General features: G+C 41.5%; 1 protein-coding gene across 4 annotated transcripts in view; it reads left to right on the forward strand.

Moving 5' to 3' along the window:
* The first annotated feature begins 301 nt into the window (after window positions 1–301).
* The window catches only part of zbtb16a (zinc finger and BTB domain containing 16a), a 104,955-nt gene continuing 88,142 nt past the window's right edge, over window positions 302–17,114 (forward strand). For 2 of the 4 annotated variants that reach the window (XM_079585449.1, XM_079585451.1), the window contains exons 1-2: window positions 376–505; window positions 2,695–4,044. In XM_079585449.1, the coding sequence (XP_079441575.1) occupies window positions 2,786–4,044 (1,259 nt within the window). In that variant the 5' untranslated portion in view covers window positions 376–505; window positions 2,695–2,785. Of the gene's footprint in view, window positions 511–2,694; window positions 4,045–17,114 lie in introns of all 4 variants that reach the window. The other 2 variants (XM_079585450.1, XM_079585448.1) reach the window with 2 other exon arrangements.

Below are 17,114 nucleotides of genomic sequence, written 5' to 3' on the forward strand. Positions count from 1 at the left end.
AAAGAGTAGCCTACTCAGAAATATAACAGCTAGGCCTACGTTTTTTACGTTTACTAACATAATTATACAGAACTTGGCTAACAAGAATGTGTAAAAATAGTGGATATTGCACTTATTGGTTTGCAAAGGTCTAAATATGAATGTAAACATCGCACAGAACTTTAATATTTCAGTCGGCACAGAGCTCATTGAGAAGTTAGTCGGCTGTAGAAGTAGTAGCAAAGGTGATGATGCTTGAAGGTTAATGATTAAAGTCCAAACACTGTGATAGATAGTGTCCCAGACACGCTGGCCTATATTCGACAGCCCCCTAGGTGTCTCACTTTAGCAGTGTTCGTCAGGACTCCGGCGAGGATGTGCGCTGACGTCACCGCAGTGTTGATTTGCTAAGCGGCGAGCAGAGAGGAGTTAGTGCGCGCGAGAGAGAGAGAGCGGGTACTGTGAACTGCGTTACTATGCTACAGTCCTAATAACCGCACGCTCGGAAGCCAAACGTGCAACACAGGTGAGGTGAGTACAGGCGCGCACCTTTAAAACACCCACAGCTCCTGACATACCCCTCTGTCTGTGTGTTTTCACTTTAGGCAAATGTTCACATTAAGAGATAATCCGCGTTGTGTTTATCAGATGTGTTTGCGCGCAGCATCACATCAAGTTACAGTGTTTCTACTGTTGCTTCAAGTGAAGGTGAATTGTGAGAGTGCACCGAAAAAGTAAAAGTGTGGCTGTCAGCGTTGTGCAGGCTCAGGGCAGCTGGTGGATATGGCTGTTTATGTTCATCTTTACACATGTGGAGATGTTATGTTGACGTAAGCGTGTGTTTTAGTATTCGGGGGACGTGAGGTCTGCTCGCGCACCAGACAGTGACGTGCTTCCATGTGCTTTATTCTCAGCGTGACCGCTTCAAATTGAACGTTCAGACAGTTTAAATATGCCATAACTGAAGAAGTTTGTCGTTGATCAAACAGGGGTTTATCGGGGTTTTGATGATTATTTTGGTTGTCAGTAGGTCTGATCATTAAATCAGCGCCACCATGGAGGTGCGTGTCACTGTCTTTCAAAATGAACTGAATTGTAGCCTATTGGTTGTTGTTTTTTGTTTTTGTTTAAGTGAAATGACTTTTTTGTTTTTCATATGCTTGTTTTATTCCAATATTGAAATAGATTAGGTAAACCAAAACGCTATTTTGCTTGGCCTCCCGATGTGTATCTTCTGAAATAACAGGCGGGTCCTTTAACTTAACGTTAAATTGATTCACGTGTGAACAGTCGAATAATAATCATGAATTGATCAGTCAAATGAGCTCTGCCTGGACTTTTCATTGATCTTTTTTTATCGTGTATGAGGTAGATAGCTGTAATCACAGCAGTAGTTGAATAAAAGGAATATGTATTGGTCGTTTGACTGTTGTTTGAGTTGTACAGTTCGCGTGCGTGAACTGGCGTCATTAGTGCTAGCATCTCATCAGTTAACTGCACTTCAAAGAAACTGTATTCATTTCTTACTTATTACTCGTCTTCCTGTATTCTCAGGTCATTTAAACCGCGTGAAACCCCTGTAATATATTTATCTCCTGCTGTCCTTTATCACAACTTTCCCTTATTTGCTGTCGGAGACGCTACATTTACAATGAAAAAGCCCGTCATTCACCAAGAGTGTTTGACATAAGAACCTATCTATCTAGCCTGCTCGTCTCTGGCGAGGCTTTTTGTTGATCAAATGAAACATTACAAGAAATATTACGTGTCTTGAGTACATCTCCCGTTTCTTATCTACTATTTGAATGTATGTGATATTAAAGGGATGACTTCCTCTCTCAGCTCTTACCAAATGTTACCGGTGGAATTTTCCTCGGATTATGTTCACTCAAAAGTGATCTTAGCCTTCTCAAATGCCACGGGGATGTTTTTGTTATATATGTTAGGTTATTGAACAAAGTACAGTTTAAACGTCAAATTATAGCGAGGATGTATTTTTTATTAAGTAATAAATTGTGATCATGTTTATGTTAAATATGCTATTGTAAATGTAATGATAAATAATTACAAATTACAGGGTTTTTTTTAACGTTTATATTTTATGTGCCTGGATGCTTTATCTTTTAAATTTGATATAGCTGTCTGATATAGTTAGCAGAAAATGACATCTGTAGGCTATAGGTACATGGAAGTGTATTTAAAATAAAAATGGCAATTTTATGTGTTTTAGGAGCTCTGAGCTGTTTTGTGTCATCCTCTGTTCCAACTATTCCTGGCAACAGCTTGCCTCACTCTCCATGCTCCGCTCAGTATCCCTGTCTGTGATGAGAATACTGAATAAGATGCCATTTCATTTCAGGAGGCTGTTGATGGGCTTTGTGAGGCGAGCTCGAACACATAGAAACAAAGGCTTGATTACTGTCAGCCTTTACTAGCACTAAAGCCAAGTTTCCCTGTTTCTCATGTGGGCCACTTGTCGTTTTGGTTTATTTTGTGTGATTTGACAGACTTGTGGTCGGATTTTGCATTTGTTTCTTAGGAATCTGTTGCTGAAATATTCTTGGCTATTCAATTATGAGTGCACCGTAAATATAATTTATGGCATCTTTTTTTTTATAATGGAAAAATTAGACTGATGGATGTTAATTTAGAAACAAAGAATAAACATTGAGACTTTGTTGCATTTAACTGTGGGCCTCTTTCATCTCTTTCTAGATTGACCTTATCTTGTTTACAAAGATAACTGAACAGACTGCTACGTGGAAAGAAAGACTCATGAGTTGGCCGTGTGGATTTCAGAGACGTTATGGATTTGACTAAAATGGGTATGATCCAGCTCCAGAACCCCAATCACCCCAATGCCCTGCTGCACAAGGCTAATCAAATGCGCCTGGCCGGCACACTGTGTGACGTGGTCATCATGGTGGACAGCCAGGAGTTCCACGCGCACCGGACCGTGCTGGCCTGCACCAGTAAGATGTTTGAGATCCTATTTCACCGCAACAGCCAACATTACACTCTGGACTTTCTCTCACCAAAGACCTTCCAACAGATTCTGGAGTATGCCTACACTGCCACGCTCCAAGCTAAAGTGGAGGATCTGGATGACTTGCTGTACGCAGCAGAGATCTTAGAAATAGAGTACTTGGAGGAGCAATGCCTGAAGATACTGGAGACCATCCAGTCCTCCGATGAAAACGACACGGAGGTCAACATGAACGATGGCGGCACAGAAGACGACGAGGAACGCAAGGGACGGCACGGCAGGAACCTGGCGGGTTCGAAAAAGCATTCCGTGGAGGAAGGCGGCTACGTGTCGGCTGCCCAGCAAGCACTGGGGCTGCCAGGAATGGTGGATCAGAGTCCCTCGGTCTCCACCTCCTTCGGCCTCTCCACCATGAGCCCAACCAAAGCAGCCGTGGACAGCCTAATGAGCATCGGCCAGTCCCTCCTGCAGAGCACCATGCACCCTGGCGTGGGTGGCGAACATCCCCTGCATGGCAACTCGCAACTCATGATGGGAGAGATCAAGACGGAGATGATGCAAGTAGATGACAGCGGAGAGCATGAGAGCTCTAAAACCATGGAGTCCAGCGCCTCCAGCAACGGCGAACGCAGCGGAGAGTCCGACAAGAACCGCGACGGGCCCGGCACCCCTACCAGGAGCAGTGTGATCACCAGTGCCCGTGAGCTGCACTATGTCAGGGAGGAAGGTGTGGGTGACCAGCAGGGTGAGGTCAGCCAAATGGGCTTGGAGGCCATGGCGGGGATGACCGAAAAACACTTGGCGTCACTCTACGGCATTCCTCCCAACCACAAGAATGAAGCGATGCTCTCTATGCCCGCCTCCATGGCCTCATCCTTGCACATGTCCCCAGCCCTGGCCATGTCCATGGACTTCAGTGCCTACGGGGGCTTGTTGCCTCAGAGCTTCATCCAGAGGGAGTTCTTCAACAAGCTCGGCGAGTTAGCTGCCGGGATGAAGCCTGATGGCCGCGTCCCGAACGAGCGCTGCAACGTGTGTGGTGCCGAACTGCCTGACAATGAGGCCGTGGAGCAGCACAGGTAAGCTACCGTTTTCATTTTGTACATCTAGTTAGTGTGCGTAAAAGCATGTTGTTGTTTTTGTCTCCACTGGCAAAGGCAGGGTCCCTAATTCAATTAGTTTACCGCGCTCAGTGAAACAAAGGACCACAAGGTGCCCATTTTTAGAAATGCTTTTGATTAAAGAACTTGGTTGCAGAGAAATGTTAGTGGAAGATGAGTCATGATGGTTAACTGTTGATTGCTTATCATCTTTCATGCTGGAGGTCAATTTGCTTAACACTCTGCCTGCGGTGGATATGAGAGAGAGTGATTGCAGAGCTGATTTACGCACGTATATGTTTTCCTCTTGCTTTGCCCTTATCAAGAAAAATTGCTCTTCAGCTAAAATAACATTTGAAAGGAGTGAGTAAAAATGGTTTCAATCAAGTTGCAATGCAACTATTTGAAACAGTTTAAAATATTGCATGAAGAATCACTCATATAGTTAATTCATCTTGAAAATTAATGTATTCTATAAACAGAAAATACAGTATAAATTAGGTGCCAATTTGCCAGTAGTAATGTTGACAATTTATAATAAATAAATTTTAGATTATGAGCGTAAGAAATGGGTAAAAATTAATTGTAGGGTTTTGACATGCTCAGTAGGTCAGTAAATGTGCTTGCAAGTTTATATTCTTCATCTTTACTGTAAGATGTCATTTTTGGATATATTGCCATAACTGCACACACAAGACAAGGCATTCCCAGTGTAGTGAAGAAAAATAATTATTTTTAACTTGGTTCCTTTAAGTGGGCTGTCTGTTTGTCACAGCTCCCAGGCGTTGGGTGCTGATCACTTCCAGGCCTGTGTTGGTGGCTGCCTTAGTGGTCCTGGAGAGGCTCTGGCTGAGCCCATTAGCTGCACCTGGAGAGGGGGCAGGCTAATGGGAAGCAGTCTCCCCACCTACCCCTTGACCCCCATGGTGTGGCCAGTGATGAGTAGGCCAGCCTGGGCCCCAGCCACCCGGGACAAGGAGGGCCTTATTAGCTTTATGAGTAGGAGCAGACTGTCCAGCCCAGGAAATGAGGGACTGTGTGTAGGACCCGGGCCGACCTCCCCAGCGTAACCTTTTGGCCACTTGACTGGCCTCTGGTTTTTGTCAGTGTGACTTGTGGGGGTGTTGCAAGGAGCTGACATGAGGTGAGGAAATCCACGGCAGACGTTATCAGCTTTTGAAGGCCGTAGCCGCACCCTTGTTGCACAGAGTGTTGCTGTCGACTAGACAAGGCTTGCAGGACTCATACGTCGAACTTATTCGTACAATATTTTAGAATTAACCATTTACATTTATTCAATTTGTCATAAGATCCAACAATATTCACAGTATAAAAAGCTATAATTGTTGTTACTGCACTTAAACGGCTTATGACTCGAATGGGGAGCTGAATGCGTTTATTCTGTCATGAAGGAGGCTGTTCAGTTGCTGTCTAGCGGAGAGAATTTTGATGGGATAAAAGATAAAGTTAAAGTGAGCCAGTCATGCACATCTTGGAGTCAATTGCAGTGAGGTGCAATAAGATTATAAAGCAGCGACTGTATGAAAAGACATTGAGGGAAAACACCACACATGTCTCTTCAAAGAGATATTGATTATGTAGGTCCTGCCGTATTCTGTACAAACCATAGTACGTTATTTTGATAATTGCGTGATTTTTAGAGCCGCTTGTTTAAAGGATTTCAGTAGATCCGCATAGTGCGGGTTTCTTAATGACAGGCCCAGGATTGAGAAAAAAATGGTTTGAGCGTTTGTCCTTAATCTGTTGGAATGCACAACGGTGAAAGTTCATCTGAGGATTCAGTTTCAGTCCAAATATTCATGCGTCTTTGGAAGTGCTCAAGATGGCATTAATAAATCCCTCTTAATTACCTTCATTATTCACTGAGTGAAAAATGTTCATTCAACCTTATGAACTTTAAGGTTGGTGTTGATCTTTCAACAGAATAATTGACAAGCCGTGTTAATTTAAAAGTTCTCTGCTTGTGTGAATCATCGAAGTAAGCGCGTTGGCATGTCAGATGTTCCGAATTTGCCTAAAAAGGATGCAGCAGTTGCCGAAACAGCCAGTGACATGTATTTGAAGTAGTTTAAGCAGCACTGTGTTGAGATAGAGATCCATATTTTTATTTGATTTGGTACATTAAAGGTTCTTAAGATGGTCACATTTCAGTTTAAATTTACATCATATCTTCACAGTATTAATTCACTGCTTCAAAAAAAAAAAATCTAAATGACGCATGACAGTGATAATAGAATCTAATGTCAAATCATACAAATTCTGATTATATTAGATCCTTCCCCATTCTTATTTTATGCCAGAGATATCGGTTAGATGTACTTATCTACTTTACTTTCTTTTGAAGTTGCAATGATCTTCCCTTTTTTTAATAAAAGGAATGAGTATCAGATTTGCCATGGTGAGGTTTCCTTTTTATAGTTTTTTTTTCATCACAGCTCTTGACGGCTTGCAGCAGACGGGGCGGCAGCTCTTGTGACTAATTACAGATTATTTTGCAACATCTTGTGCCAGGGTTCCAGCCATCTCTAGCTCTCTACTTGAAACATATTTCTATTTGAGAGTTCATTTAGGGCAAACAGGTCAAGCTAACGTCTATAATTGTTTCCAGATTAGGCACAGGGTTTTTCTGCGTGCGTGCGTGCGTGCGTGCGTGTGTGTGTGTGCGCGCATATTTGGGAGTGAATGCATCAGTAAGTGCTTGTTTCCTGTATAAATTTAGCTTGCTGCATTCATTCCCCATTGCCCTGGGTTATCTCATAAAGTTCTGAATGATATGTGCATCACTTCCATAACCATGCAAGTGTCAAGACTATCCTATTAACTAGACGACTGGAGTAATCTTGTAATATCTGGAGTAGATGAATGTCTGAGGGTTGCCTAAATGAACATGTTTATTTGTATTTCAACCACCCAGAGTTCCCTGCAGGAGCTAAATCGAAGCACGGTAGTAGATTTTTTTTATTAATTTTTTTTGTCACATTTTGCCAAGGAAAACAGTTATGGTCCTTTGACGCATGGAAACTTATTACAGAAATATGTCAGCAACCTGCCAAAAAGAAGATAATCAACATGCACAGCATCGAAAATAATTATGAATGAAAGAGGGAAAAAATACTGCATTTTATCCACATTCTTTTGGCCATTTGGACCGCCATCTATTTGAACAATAAATGTTTGGTTCTTGTTCATGGCAGACAGGTGGAAGACGGTTGAACGTAGTCAAGCTAGCATAGGTAGTGCTAACTGTGGAGCTAGCTACGGTGTTTAAACAGGAGGCAGGGTCTTATCTGTGCATATCAGAGACAGTGATAACCCTGTGCTCTCCTTTCCACTATACCAAGAGCAGATGGGGATGATAAGTCCTCATGGTGCTGCAGAACGAGATAACACCAGGCTGCAGTGAGGTGAGAGGCACCTCACAACTTTCCTTGTATGCTCACAAGTGCAGCTGAATCTCACCACATAGCTGTAACTCTCCTGCCACGGCTGTTCCATGGATATCTGACACAACATGAACTTGATGTTCTGCTGCTGTAGCGTTTTCTTGTCCACCCCATGAAATTCAGCAAATAATTTTTGATGTTACCAAAGTCTTTAAGGGGATAGTTCACACTCAAAAATGAAAATTCGGACTGTCATAATTTATTTACTCTCATGTTGTTTCAAACCTACTTAACTTTTTCTTCTGTGGAAAAGAAAAGTATATAAAGCCAGCCGAAACGGTTTGGTTACAAACAAAATATCTTGTGTACTTTAGAGGAAAGTTAGTCCAGTGTTTCCCACAGGATTTTGTGAAACTGTAGTGGGTGGACCTCAGTCCCTCTAGGGGTTAAATAAAAAATATGGTGCACTTTGAGAGTTTAAAATTAAGAGCTTCAAACCATGTTCAGTGTGTCTGAAAAGGTTTTTAGTTGTGGTATAGTGTCTTAGTCATTACACTACATAGGCTACTAAATACTACTACTAATAATAACGTTCTAATATTATTCGACAGTAACAGCCATATATTGTAAAACAAATACGCTGAAAAATAAACAACTTTCATAAGTTTTGTCCTAAATCTTATCCATGCAAGAGATAAACCCATGAGATTTTATTTTGACGGAAACTGCAGTCGAGCTTTTATTTTAGCGGAAAACAAGTGAACAAACGCTATGGGCAACTATGTGAAAATAATGTGTAACGGTGTTCCCAAATGCACACTAAATTCAGCACATGCACAGTTCACTGCATTCATTCACTGTGAACTGAGATGCGGAGCTGAACACGTGAGCGAAGTGCGCACTTCTCACTGCCCAGCGCAAACAGACAGTCTTTTGATAAGGACACAAAGACTTATCACGCTTTCGATTTTAGTTTGTTTGACAGCAGTGGCACAAAACATGACACTAGAGAGCTTTTATGTTATTGTGAGAAGTTTAAATATATTTTCGGGCCGCTACAGTCTAGTTAATGGATGGGAAGCACTAAAATCTTTTTGTGGCGGTCAATGTTGATATTGTGTTTGGTCGACACAAATAAATCAATGTAGGGGAAACACTTGAAGTCATTTCAGGTTTGGAACGTCATGAGGGTGAACAAATTTTTAGTTCTGTCAGGACCACTATTGTAAAATACGATTGACAATTAGCATATAGTTTGGATTGGCGGTATGGTTCCGTTCTGGCCATGCAGCCTAGCATGGATAAGAGCAGGGAGAGCAGCAATAACCCCCCTTAGGGTAAACAGAACAGAACCAACATGAATGTATTGCACATATCATTAATTCAAGATTTTAAAGTACAACATAATTTGAGAATTTATTTTGATTCAAGGGGAATCAGAATGCCAAATCCTGACTGGACGAGAGGAGGAGCTGGGGATGGAGGAGGATAATTTGCTCCTGAGAAACGCGATAGCTGCTGATAATACTGAAGGAGCTTATATATGTATACAGTGATAATCGTCGTATTCCTATAGGTAGACGTGGATCAGCTGAGAGTCAGCTGATGCAAGCTTGACTAACGTGACCTGCCAGAACTAGCGCTACACTTGATGTGAACTCTCCCTTTAAGACAAGACCATTTACCACGGCCATATTGGTAACACCCCTGGCCAGTGGTTTACTGTGCAGGTAATTGCTTACAAGCACCTATTTAGGACTGAAATTTCAGTTATCAAAATTACATAAGATATTTCAAATTGGTAATAAATTATGTCAAAAAGTGGCATTTTATTAGAAAAAAAACGTTTTCAGCATTCTGCATGTGCTTTCTAAATTAACACTGTCATTATAGTACTTGGCTCTTTTAACTGAAACGCTGGACTTTCTCCCATTTATTTTGCTATGAGTGGCCAGTCTCCATCTCCTTACATTGTCTTTGGTGTGACTAAGACTTGGTCATATTGTTAATGCAAAATAAATTAAAACAAGGCTGTGAGTGGATAAATGTACCGTGTAGGATATGTGATGGATAGACGCATATTACTTGCGTAATGTACAGTAGGGTTGTGCCGATAGTATTGTGAATCGACAATAGTCAGAGATATCGATTATGCCTTTGATATCAAGATGATAATTGTCTAGTTTTTCCATTAATATGTTTAATTATTAATACGCTAGTATTATCATCAAATTAATATTAGGACCTATAATTAATTTGCCTTCCCTAACTTCATAACGACATCACCACACACTTGCGACACCGACACATGTAAATGAGGATTGAGGACTCCTCAATGAAAATGTTTTTAAAACAGACTACAAAACTACATCCCACATCGAAATTGAATTGCAATGTTATCTATTCACAAGTTGTCGAGATTGCCGGTTATAAAAGAAAAGCATCATTCTTATACAGTTGTTGTTTAAGCCAAGGCGAGCCGAAAACGGCATTGTTTTGATTCCATAGCACATTAAAGGGATAGTTCACCCAAAAATGAAAATTAGCCCATGCTTTACTCACCCTGAAGCCATCCTAGGTGTATATGACAGTCTTCTTTCAGACGACATACAATCAGAGTTAGGCTATATAAAAAATTGTCCTGGCTCTTTCAAGCTTGATAATGGGAGTGAATTGCTGTCTGTCTTTGGAAGTCCATTAAAACGCATCTATTAAAGTGCTCTGCGGGGGTTAAAAAAGGGCTTCTGAAGTGAAGCGATGCGTTAGTGTAAGAAAAATATCCATGTTTAAAACTTTATCGACTAAAATAACTAGCTTCCCACAGATGGCCGTACGCATCGATTTACGCCAAAAGCGTAACACCTGAACTTGACGCACAACGGAATGATGAACGCGGTTGCCCAGCCCTGACACTAATAACAATACAATTACAAATAATAATAATAATTATTAATAATAATATTACTAAAATTATATAGGCCTAATAACAGACTTTGGGTCAGAACAAAGCACAATAATCAGCCATCTATGAAAATCAAAAGCTTAAAAAAAACATTGTTATCATTAATGTATGTTCCATGATAGAAATATTATTCCAATAAATTAAGAGAGTTTATTATATACCGTTATCAGCACTGAGGTAGATTCAGTTCTCGTCATGTCTGAGAATGAATGTGCCGTGCAGCGTCGGATGCCAAAAGCTCAGTCAGCTTTTACTTTCACTTTCGGTGAATAATTGACTGTGGTTTGAGACTCCTTCACCGGCATAAGTTTGCAAATTGCATGCGTGATATCCACTGCGACATAACATTTTTCTTTATCACCAACTAATAAGTATAATAATCAAATAAGGAAACTATTGCAGCCTCCCCACCCCACACACCAACACACCACCACACCACCAGCGATAAAATCATGTTCTGGCGATGAATGTCATGTTCTAACAATAGGACTATGAAAATGGAGCACATTGCCCAACAATAATGTACAGGGACTGTAAAGATCCTGGAAAGACAAAACCCTGCAAGATATTTTTGAACTTGGACAATTTATCCATTCAGCTTGCCTTAAAACTGTGAAACATCCTCCATGCCAGCTAATTTGATAGTGTGGTGTTTAACTCTGGAGCTGTATGGTAATTAAGAATGATTGCAATTAAGCCAAAGAGACTTCAAACAAGTGGACCCTTCACTTTGTCAAGTTAGCCAATTAAGTTTCTAAAACTCCTCATGGCTGATCTGAAAATGGGAATAATGCCCTCCAAAAATGATTTTGACATTTTCATACATTTTTGTAAGAAGAAAATGTGTCTTGTGAAAATTATAATTCTCATTTAAAAAATTTGAAATGCTTATTTTATGTTTGAGATGAGTTTTTTGATGTTTTAAGGATGAAACTGAGTCATTGCCTAATTTAATCTACTCTTTCTCATACTCTATCATAAAGAAGACAGCTAAGATAGAGGAAATCATGTAAGTAATGTGAATTCACAGGTTTTTGTACGGTTGGCAACTTTATTTTACAATCGCATATTAATATACCATCACAAACTTTTATAGTTTTAGTTAGCGATGAGTGAACTATATACATTTAAAGGGATAGGTCACCCAAATATGAAAATTTTGTCATCATTTACTCACCCTGAAGATGTACCAAACCTGTATGAATTTCTTTCTTCTGCTGAACACAAAATAAGATATTTTGAAGGATGTTCGTAATATATAGCCCTATATGTGGGGCACAATTGACTTCTATACTATATTATTTTCTATACTATGGAAGTCAATGGGCACCACAACTGTTTGGTTTCTGACATTCTTCAAAATATCTTCTTTTGTGTTCAGCAGAAGAAAGAAAATCCTACAGGTTTGGAACAACTTCACGGTCAGTAAATAATAACAGAATCTTAATTGTTGTGTGATCTATCCCTTTAATGTCTTTAAGAAGTCAGTGCATCTGTATTTTTCAATGCTTTTTGTTTCAGATGCTAGTATTTGTCTATGCAGCCCACATACGGCCGCAGCTGGCAGGCGCCCAATTATGGACAGGCTTTAAAAGCCCCGCTTGAACTGTAAAGATTTACACCGCCACCCCTCTGATCTGGAATCTGCCTTCTGTCCTCACTGTCAAGACAAGAGATGTATCGATTAAAGACTTAACACTAGGTTGCATCATGTGTATTGGACTTGCGCACCTTGACTACAGCTCTGTATCTTCAGAGCCTTGCTGACGTAAAGAAGTTTGTTGATTCTTGTATCAGAGCAGTCCATCAGGTGAATTTCGCCACCAAACTCTTATTTGATTCACTTCTGTCCGCTCGTATCTGAGGCGTCACCTACACTGGGCTCGGTACTTGTGTGTAGAAAATAAAGAGACTTTTTCACTCGCACATGAATAAGGAATAAAAGTAAACAGACAGGCAGACAGCTCTGCCCCATATTATTAAAGCGATAGGCATCTGGCATGCCCAGTAAAAAGACATGACAGTTGCGCGTAGGGCTTTTTTCACCGAGGTGCTTTTCTCTGGCCGCTTTCTTATCTGTTTTCTACAACTGGAGATGGAAGGATTACAGACAGAGCAGGGCGCTGCAAGCCCACTGCGGTGCCAGGTGGCACACTAGCCGTCTGCGAATATATCTGAAGCCATTCTGCTCCACCACACATGTAGATGTGCGTACATGCACCAAAATCAGATTTAAACAGTAACCGTGGAGATGTAGATGAAGCGAAAGCAGGCTGGTTGAGATAAGGCGTTGGTGTTTCATAGATGGAGCCTTGTCTTGTTGGCCCCATTCTAGTCCTTTCTCACTTGTGTAATTGGTCAGAAGTCAGATTCACTGCTGGTCCGACTCTTGGGCTGGATTTGATAGGGAAAAAACAAGCGATAGTTGCTGTACTGCCACTTGTTGTTCTTAATGCTCCCGAAAGTATTTTCAACAAAAATACACTTATATCCTCAAAGAAAATCAGCCGCGTTGTATCACAGGTCCCTCTTTTCAGTAAGTACAGTGTTTTAATCCCATCAATATCCCATTAGCATCTGGTTTCTGGCTCCCGCAACATGAAAGAAGACGTGTCAGTTCCCCCTCGCTAGTTCTAAGGCGCTGCCGAGCTCCATATACAATGAAGGTCTGGAGCAAAGGGCCAAGCCAAGCGTGCACGAGGGCTGTGTGAATGCACTGCTGGGGCTCCGGAATCCCCTGGAAGTATCAAATCAGAACCTTCCTCAGGCTTCCACCGAGAGGGGCTCTAATTAGCTCCTTTGTTGCCTGTTGAATGGGGTGCCAGAGATTGGCAAGGGGCCCCCGATAGAGTGATACAAGTGTGCTATGGAGGGGGTCATAAAATACCCATCACATTAGATCTGTGTGATGTCGGACCAGGTAGGAAGCGGCCAAGCTGCACGTTACAGGATTTGTTTGTGTAAAAAAAATGTGCCACTGTAAATCCATATGGTTAAAACTATAATGCTAATGAAGCTAATTTTAAGTCTTTAATGTGACCGCGCCTAAAAACAGATTTTTTTTTATTTATTTTTTACTGTAGCTGCTATTATTTAGTGAATTTATTTATTATTATTTACTGAATTCGCCTCCTTAGTGTTTTCTCTGTCTCTCTGCCCAATCTCTTTTCTTACACTCTCTAACTTCCTCTCTTTTTGGAAAGGATGGAAATTAAGTTTGCAGAGACATGGCCTAAAGAAGCATCCCTCTCTCTCTCTTTCTCTCCTATTATCTCCTGCTGGAGGCATTTGAGAGATATGGGATGGCAACTCTCAGGGAACGCAGAAAGCCAACCGGCACGTTTTAAGCCATGTTGTAATCCAGGGGGATCAGTTGGATAAATGGTAGAATAAAGCTCAAACCATAATTGATTTATGTATTTGCTGACTGAAGACGCCTGCAGTGATCACTAGCAGGACAGGATGAATGATTAATGGCTTGGCCTTGAGAGAGCTTGTTTGAGTGAGAGGCCGTGCCCTGCACTTACATTACCAAATACATCTGAGCTGTAATTCAATAGAAGAGAGATTATTTCACTAAGCACACTACCTTCATTTAGCTCCAGATTGAGCGATGCCCATCAGTAAATCGCCATTGTTTGGCATACGTTGTGACCGTCGTCGGGCTTTCTGCGTCACTTGCGAGACTAAAAGCATTTTAGAAAACTAAAATGTCCCTGTAACGTTTTAATTACCTCAATGTCTGTTTCTCATGCTACGAACAGCCAATATTCTCTGTGACACGCACTTTATTTCTCTCCCCGTCTGCCAGAGACAGACGTGAAACTGAAATGTTTTTGTTTTTTTTGCAGATGAATTGATATAGTTTTCTACTCTGTGTCTCTCAGACTATTTTTGACCCGTCACCAAAATTGCACTTGAGTTTTATTGGCACGTTACACAGAGAGCTTTCTCTCCCTTTAGTTCAGGCTGAAGTGTTTTTGTGTTCCCTCACTGTCTGGGAGTCCAAAAGCCATTCCATTTACTGGACTGATCACCAGGGCTGCCCACTGTGACACGTCATGACTCACACGGCATCATTTCTGCTGTTTGTGTCCGTGGCAGAAGGAAACTGATGATGCTGTCAGGACATGCTGTACACCATTAAGCGTGGAGCAGAGCGGCGGCTCTCTGCTTCTCCCCCTGCATGAGCCACCACTGTCTCGCCTAGCAATTTTACACCCCGTGCTCTTTCTTTGACCTTCCCGTGAAAGAAAACTCACATTGATCCTGTCTTTGGGGGTTGGCGGCGTCTTTTAAAGAGCCAAAAATGCATTTTGGCTGGGATGTCACTGTTAAAGCTATTGTGTCAGCCTGACTGTCTAATGCATGTTGGCCTCGCTTTACACAACCTGGTCACTTTACTTGTCATTCAGTTGGTCTCTTCCTGTCTAAGTGGGAGTTCTCGGCCAGAATAATCTATAATGGCGACCATAATGAGGAGACCGTTTCCTGCGAGTTAAAATGTGTGGCTTTTGCGAGACTTAAGAAGAGTTGGAGTCCTCAACAGGTGTTGGCGTCCTTATCAGCACATCAAACCTTATCTCAGAGGCTCAGCTTCCTGCATCCTCACGCATGCATCAGAATAACTTAGCCTCTGACCTTATTCCACACCTGCATCTTGTTCCTCACCGAGCCTGAGCTGGATTTCACCATCAATGGTAGGGTCACCTATCTGTGCTTCTACTCTTCCAAATAAGACTATTGCGGTGCAGGTTCTCAAGATGTGGGTTTTGTGTTACGTTGTGGGAAAGAAGCATTCGTTGCGCTTGTATCATCAGTACACATTTAGAGAATGAAGAAATGGAGGTTCGTTGTGGGTTGGCGAGATAAAAGGCTGTCTTGTAGAACGTAGAGAGCTTGGTCGAGAGGTCTGACTGTGCTATTTTAAATCCTGACTTGGGTGTAGTGCTGAGAGGGTTGGGGTCTTGGAACCATGAGAGCTTCCATTGTGAAAGGTTAGTCTGTTACAGTAGAGTGGATGCAGGGGTCTTGCCACAGACAAAGGCGGGGTCAAACAGGCCCCCATTATTTACAGTAGTCCCTTTCATTGCCCAAGTGAAACTGGAGCCTCCAGGGGCCTCATGGGAAAAGCAGTGTTTTTGCTCAGTCAGGCCTTCAAAAAGGTCAAAGAGCATCGTGGGTGGGGTGAGCTGACTTCCAGGCCTTCATAGAGGGTCTTTTATTGATCAGCAAAGAATCTGTCAAACAGGCAAAGTTTAGAATAACAACAACGGCAATAACACATTTCCATAACATGTTCTTTAAGAAGAGGAGAAATATCGATGAGATCGGGTCTGATTTACATTGGTTGACTGACTTCTCCCAACTATTTATTCATTTAAATCTGTGTTTATGTATGTTTAAATAAACACAAATTAAATTAATCGTTGATGTTGTTTTTAAATTTAATTCTTTAAAATTCATTCATTTAACATGGTTCTTTTGGCTTTGTGTGATTGGCAGATCCTCTGGGAAATTAATCGCAATTGGACCACAGTGTCTGCAACAGTGCAGCTCCACATATGGTTTTATATTGTTTTAGTCATGCTCTTTGGAAAAAAAGACATGTTTTGTAATATTAGATGCCATCTTGTTGGACTCAATACCCAAAGCGTTCTGAAACCAATAGTATTTGTTTTCTTTCATTAAGTAAGGGAAAGTAGCCCAGCCAGCGCCTGGCTCCACTCAGCTTTATGAAGGAAAAAAAAGCACCATCTGCCAGTAGAATCCCACATAATCTTGGCGTAATCTTGACTTAAATGTTAAGGATGAGAGCGAGAGTGTTCAAAGAGGGAGCCCTACATACAATACGCATAACAGAACAGTCTGCCGGAACAGATTTTATTATTTTTAGGCACACAATACGGACAGGGTCAGAGTTCATGGGGCAGAGGTCTGCGTGCGGGAGGTAGGAATGGGAGGGTCTCAGGGGTCCAGTGTTGACCCCAACCTTTCGGGCCATTGTCCTGAGGAGCACAAAGGATGGCCATCCTCCAGTTTGGCCTACCTCAAGCTGAGTTTGACAGAGGCTTTGAATTTGGTTGACACAACAGTGAACAATCAAAATGGTGAAAGAGCTTTTTGTACAAACTCAGAAAAATATGCTAATAAAAAAAGCCAAACCTTTTATTTTGCATTTAGCTAGAAATCTAAGCAATATCACACCTATGAAATTATTTTAATAAGATGTTGTATGAAATGGTATACTTTTTATGATCCCTTTCCCATGATTTCCCCACAAACACATAATACACCTGTTCCTCTTTTATGGCTGGCTCTCTCTCTGACTTGTTTTCTTAGAATGTTGTGTAGTGTTCTTCAGACTACACTAGAGAACCAATCACCTGCATTAGAAGCACATCACTCTCCATCCACCTTACAGAGTTTGCTTCAGTTCGGTGGGCTGAAATAGAGTTGTGCTGTGGAAATACTGATGTGAGAGCGTGAAGTGGCCACAACTCCTCTCCCCCTCTTTCCTTTGTCTCTTGGTTTCTTGCTCTCCCACTATTGTGATGAGGTAATGGGTCCCTCATTCTGCCCCTGTCAGTTGCTTTCTGTTGTCTAATGTGTGCAATGGTTAAAAATAAACCTTTGTAAACTAGTTAGTTGGGGGGGAAAGAAAAAAGAGAGGCCCAAATTTA

This window comes from Phoxinus phoxinus (assembly GCF_949152265.1).
Source record: "Phoxinus phoxinus genome assembly, chromosome: 17".
Classification (NCBI taxonomy): domain Eukaryota; kingdom Metazoa; phylum Chordata; class Actinopteri; order Cypriniformes; family Leuciscidae; genus Phoxinus; species Phoxinus phoxinus.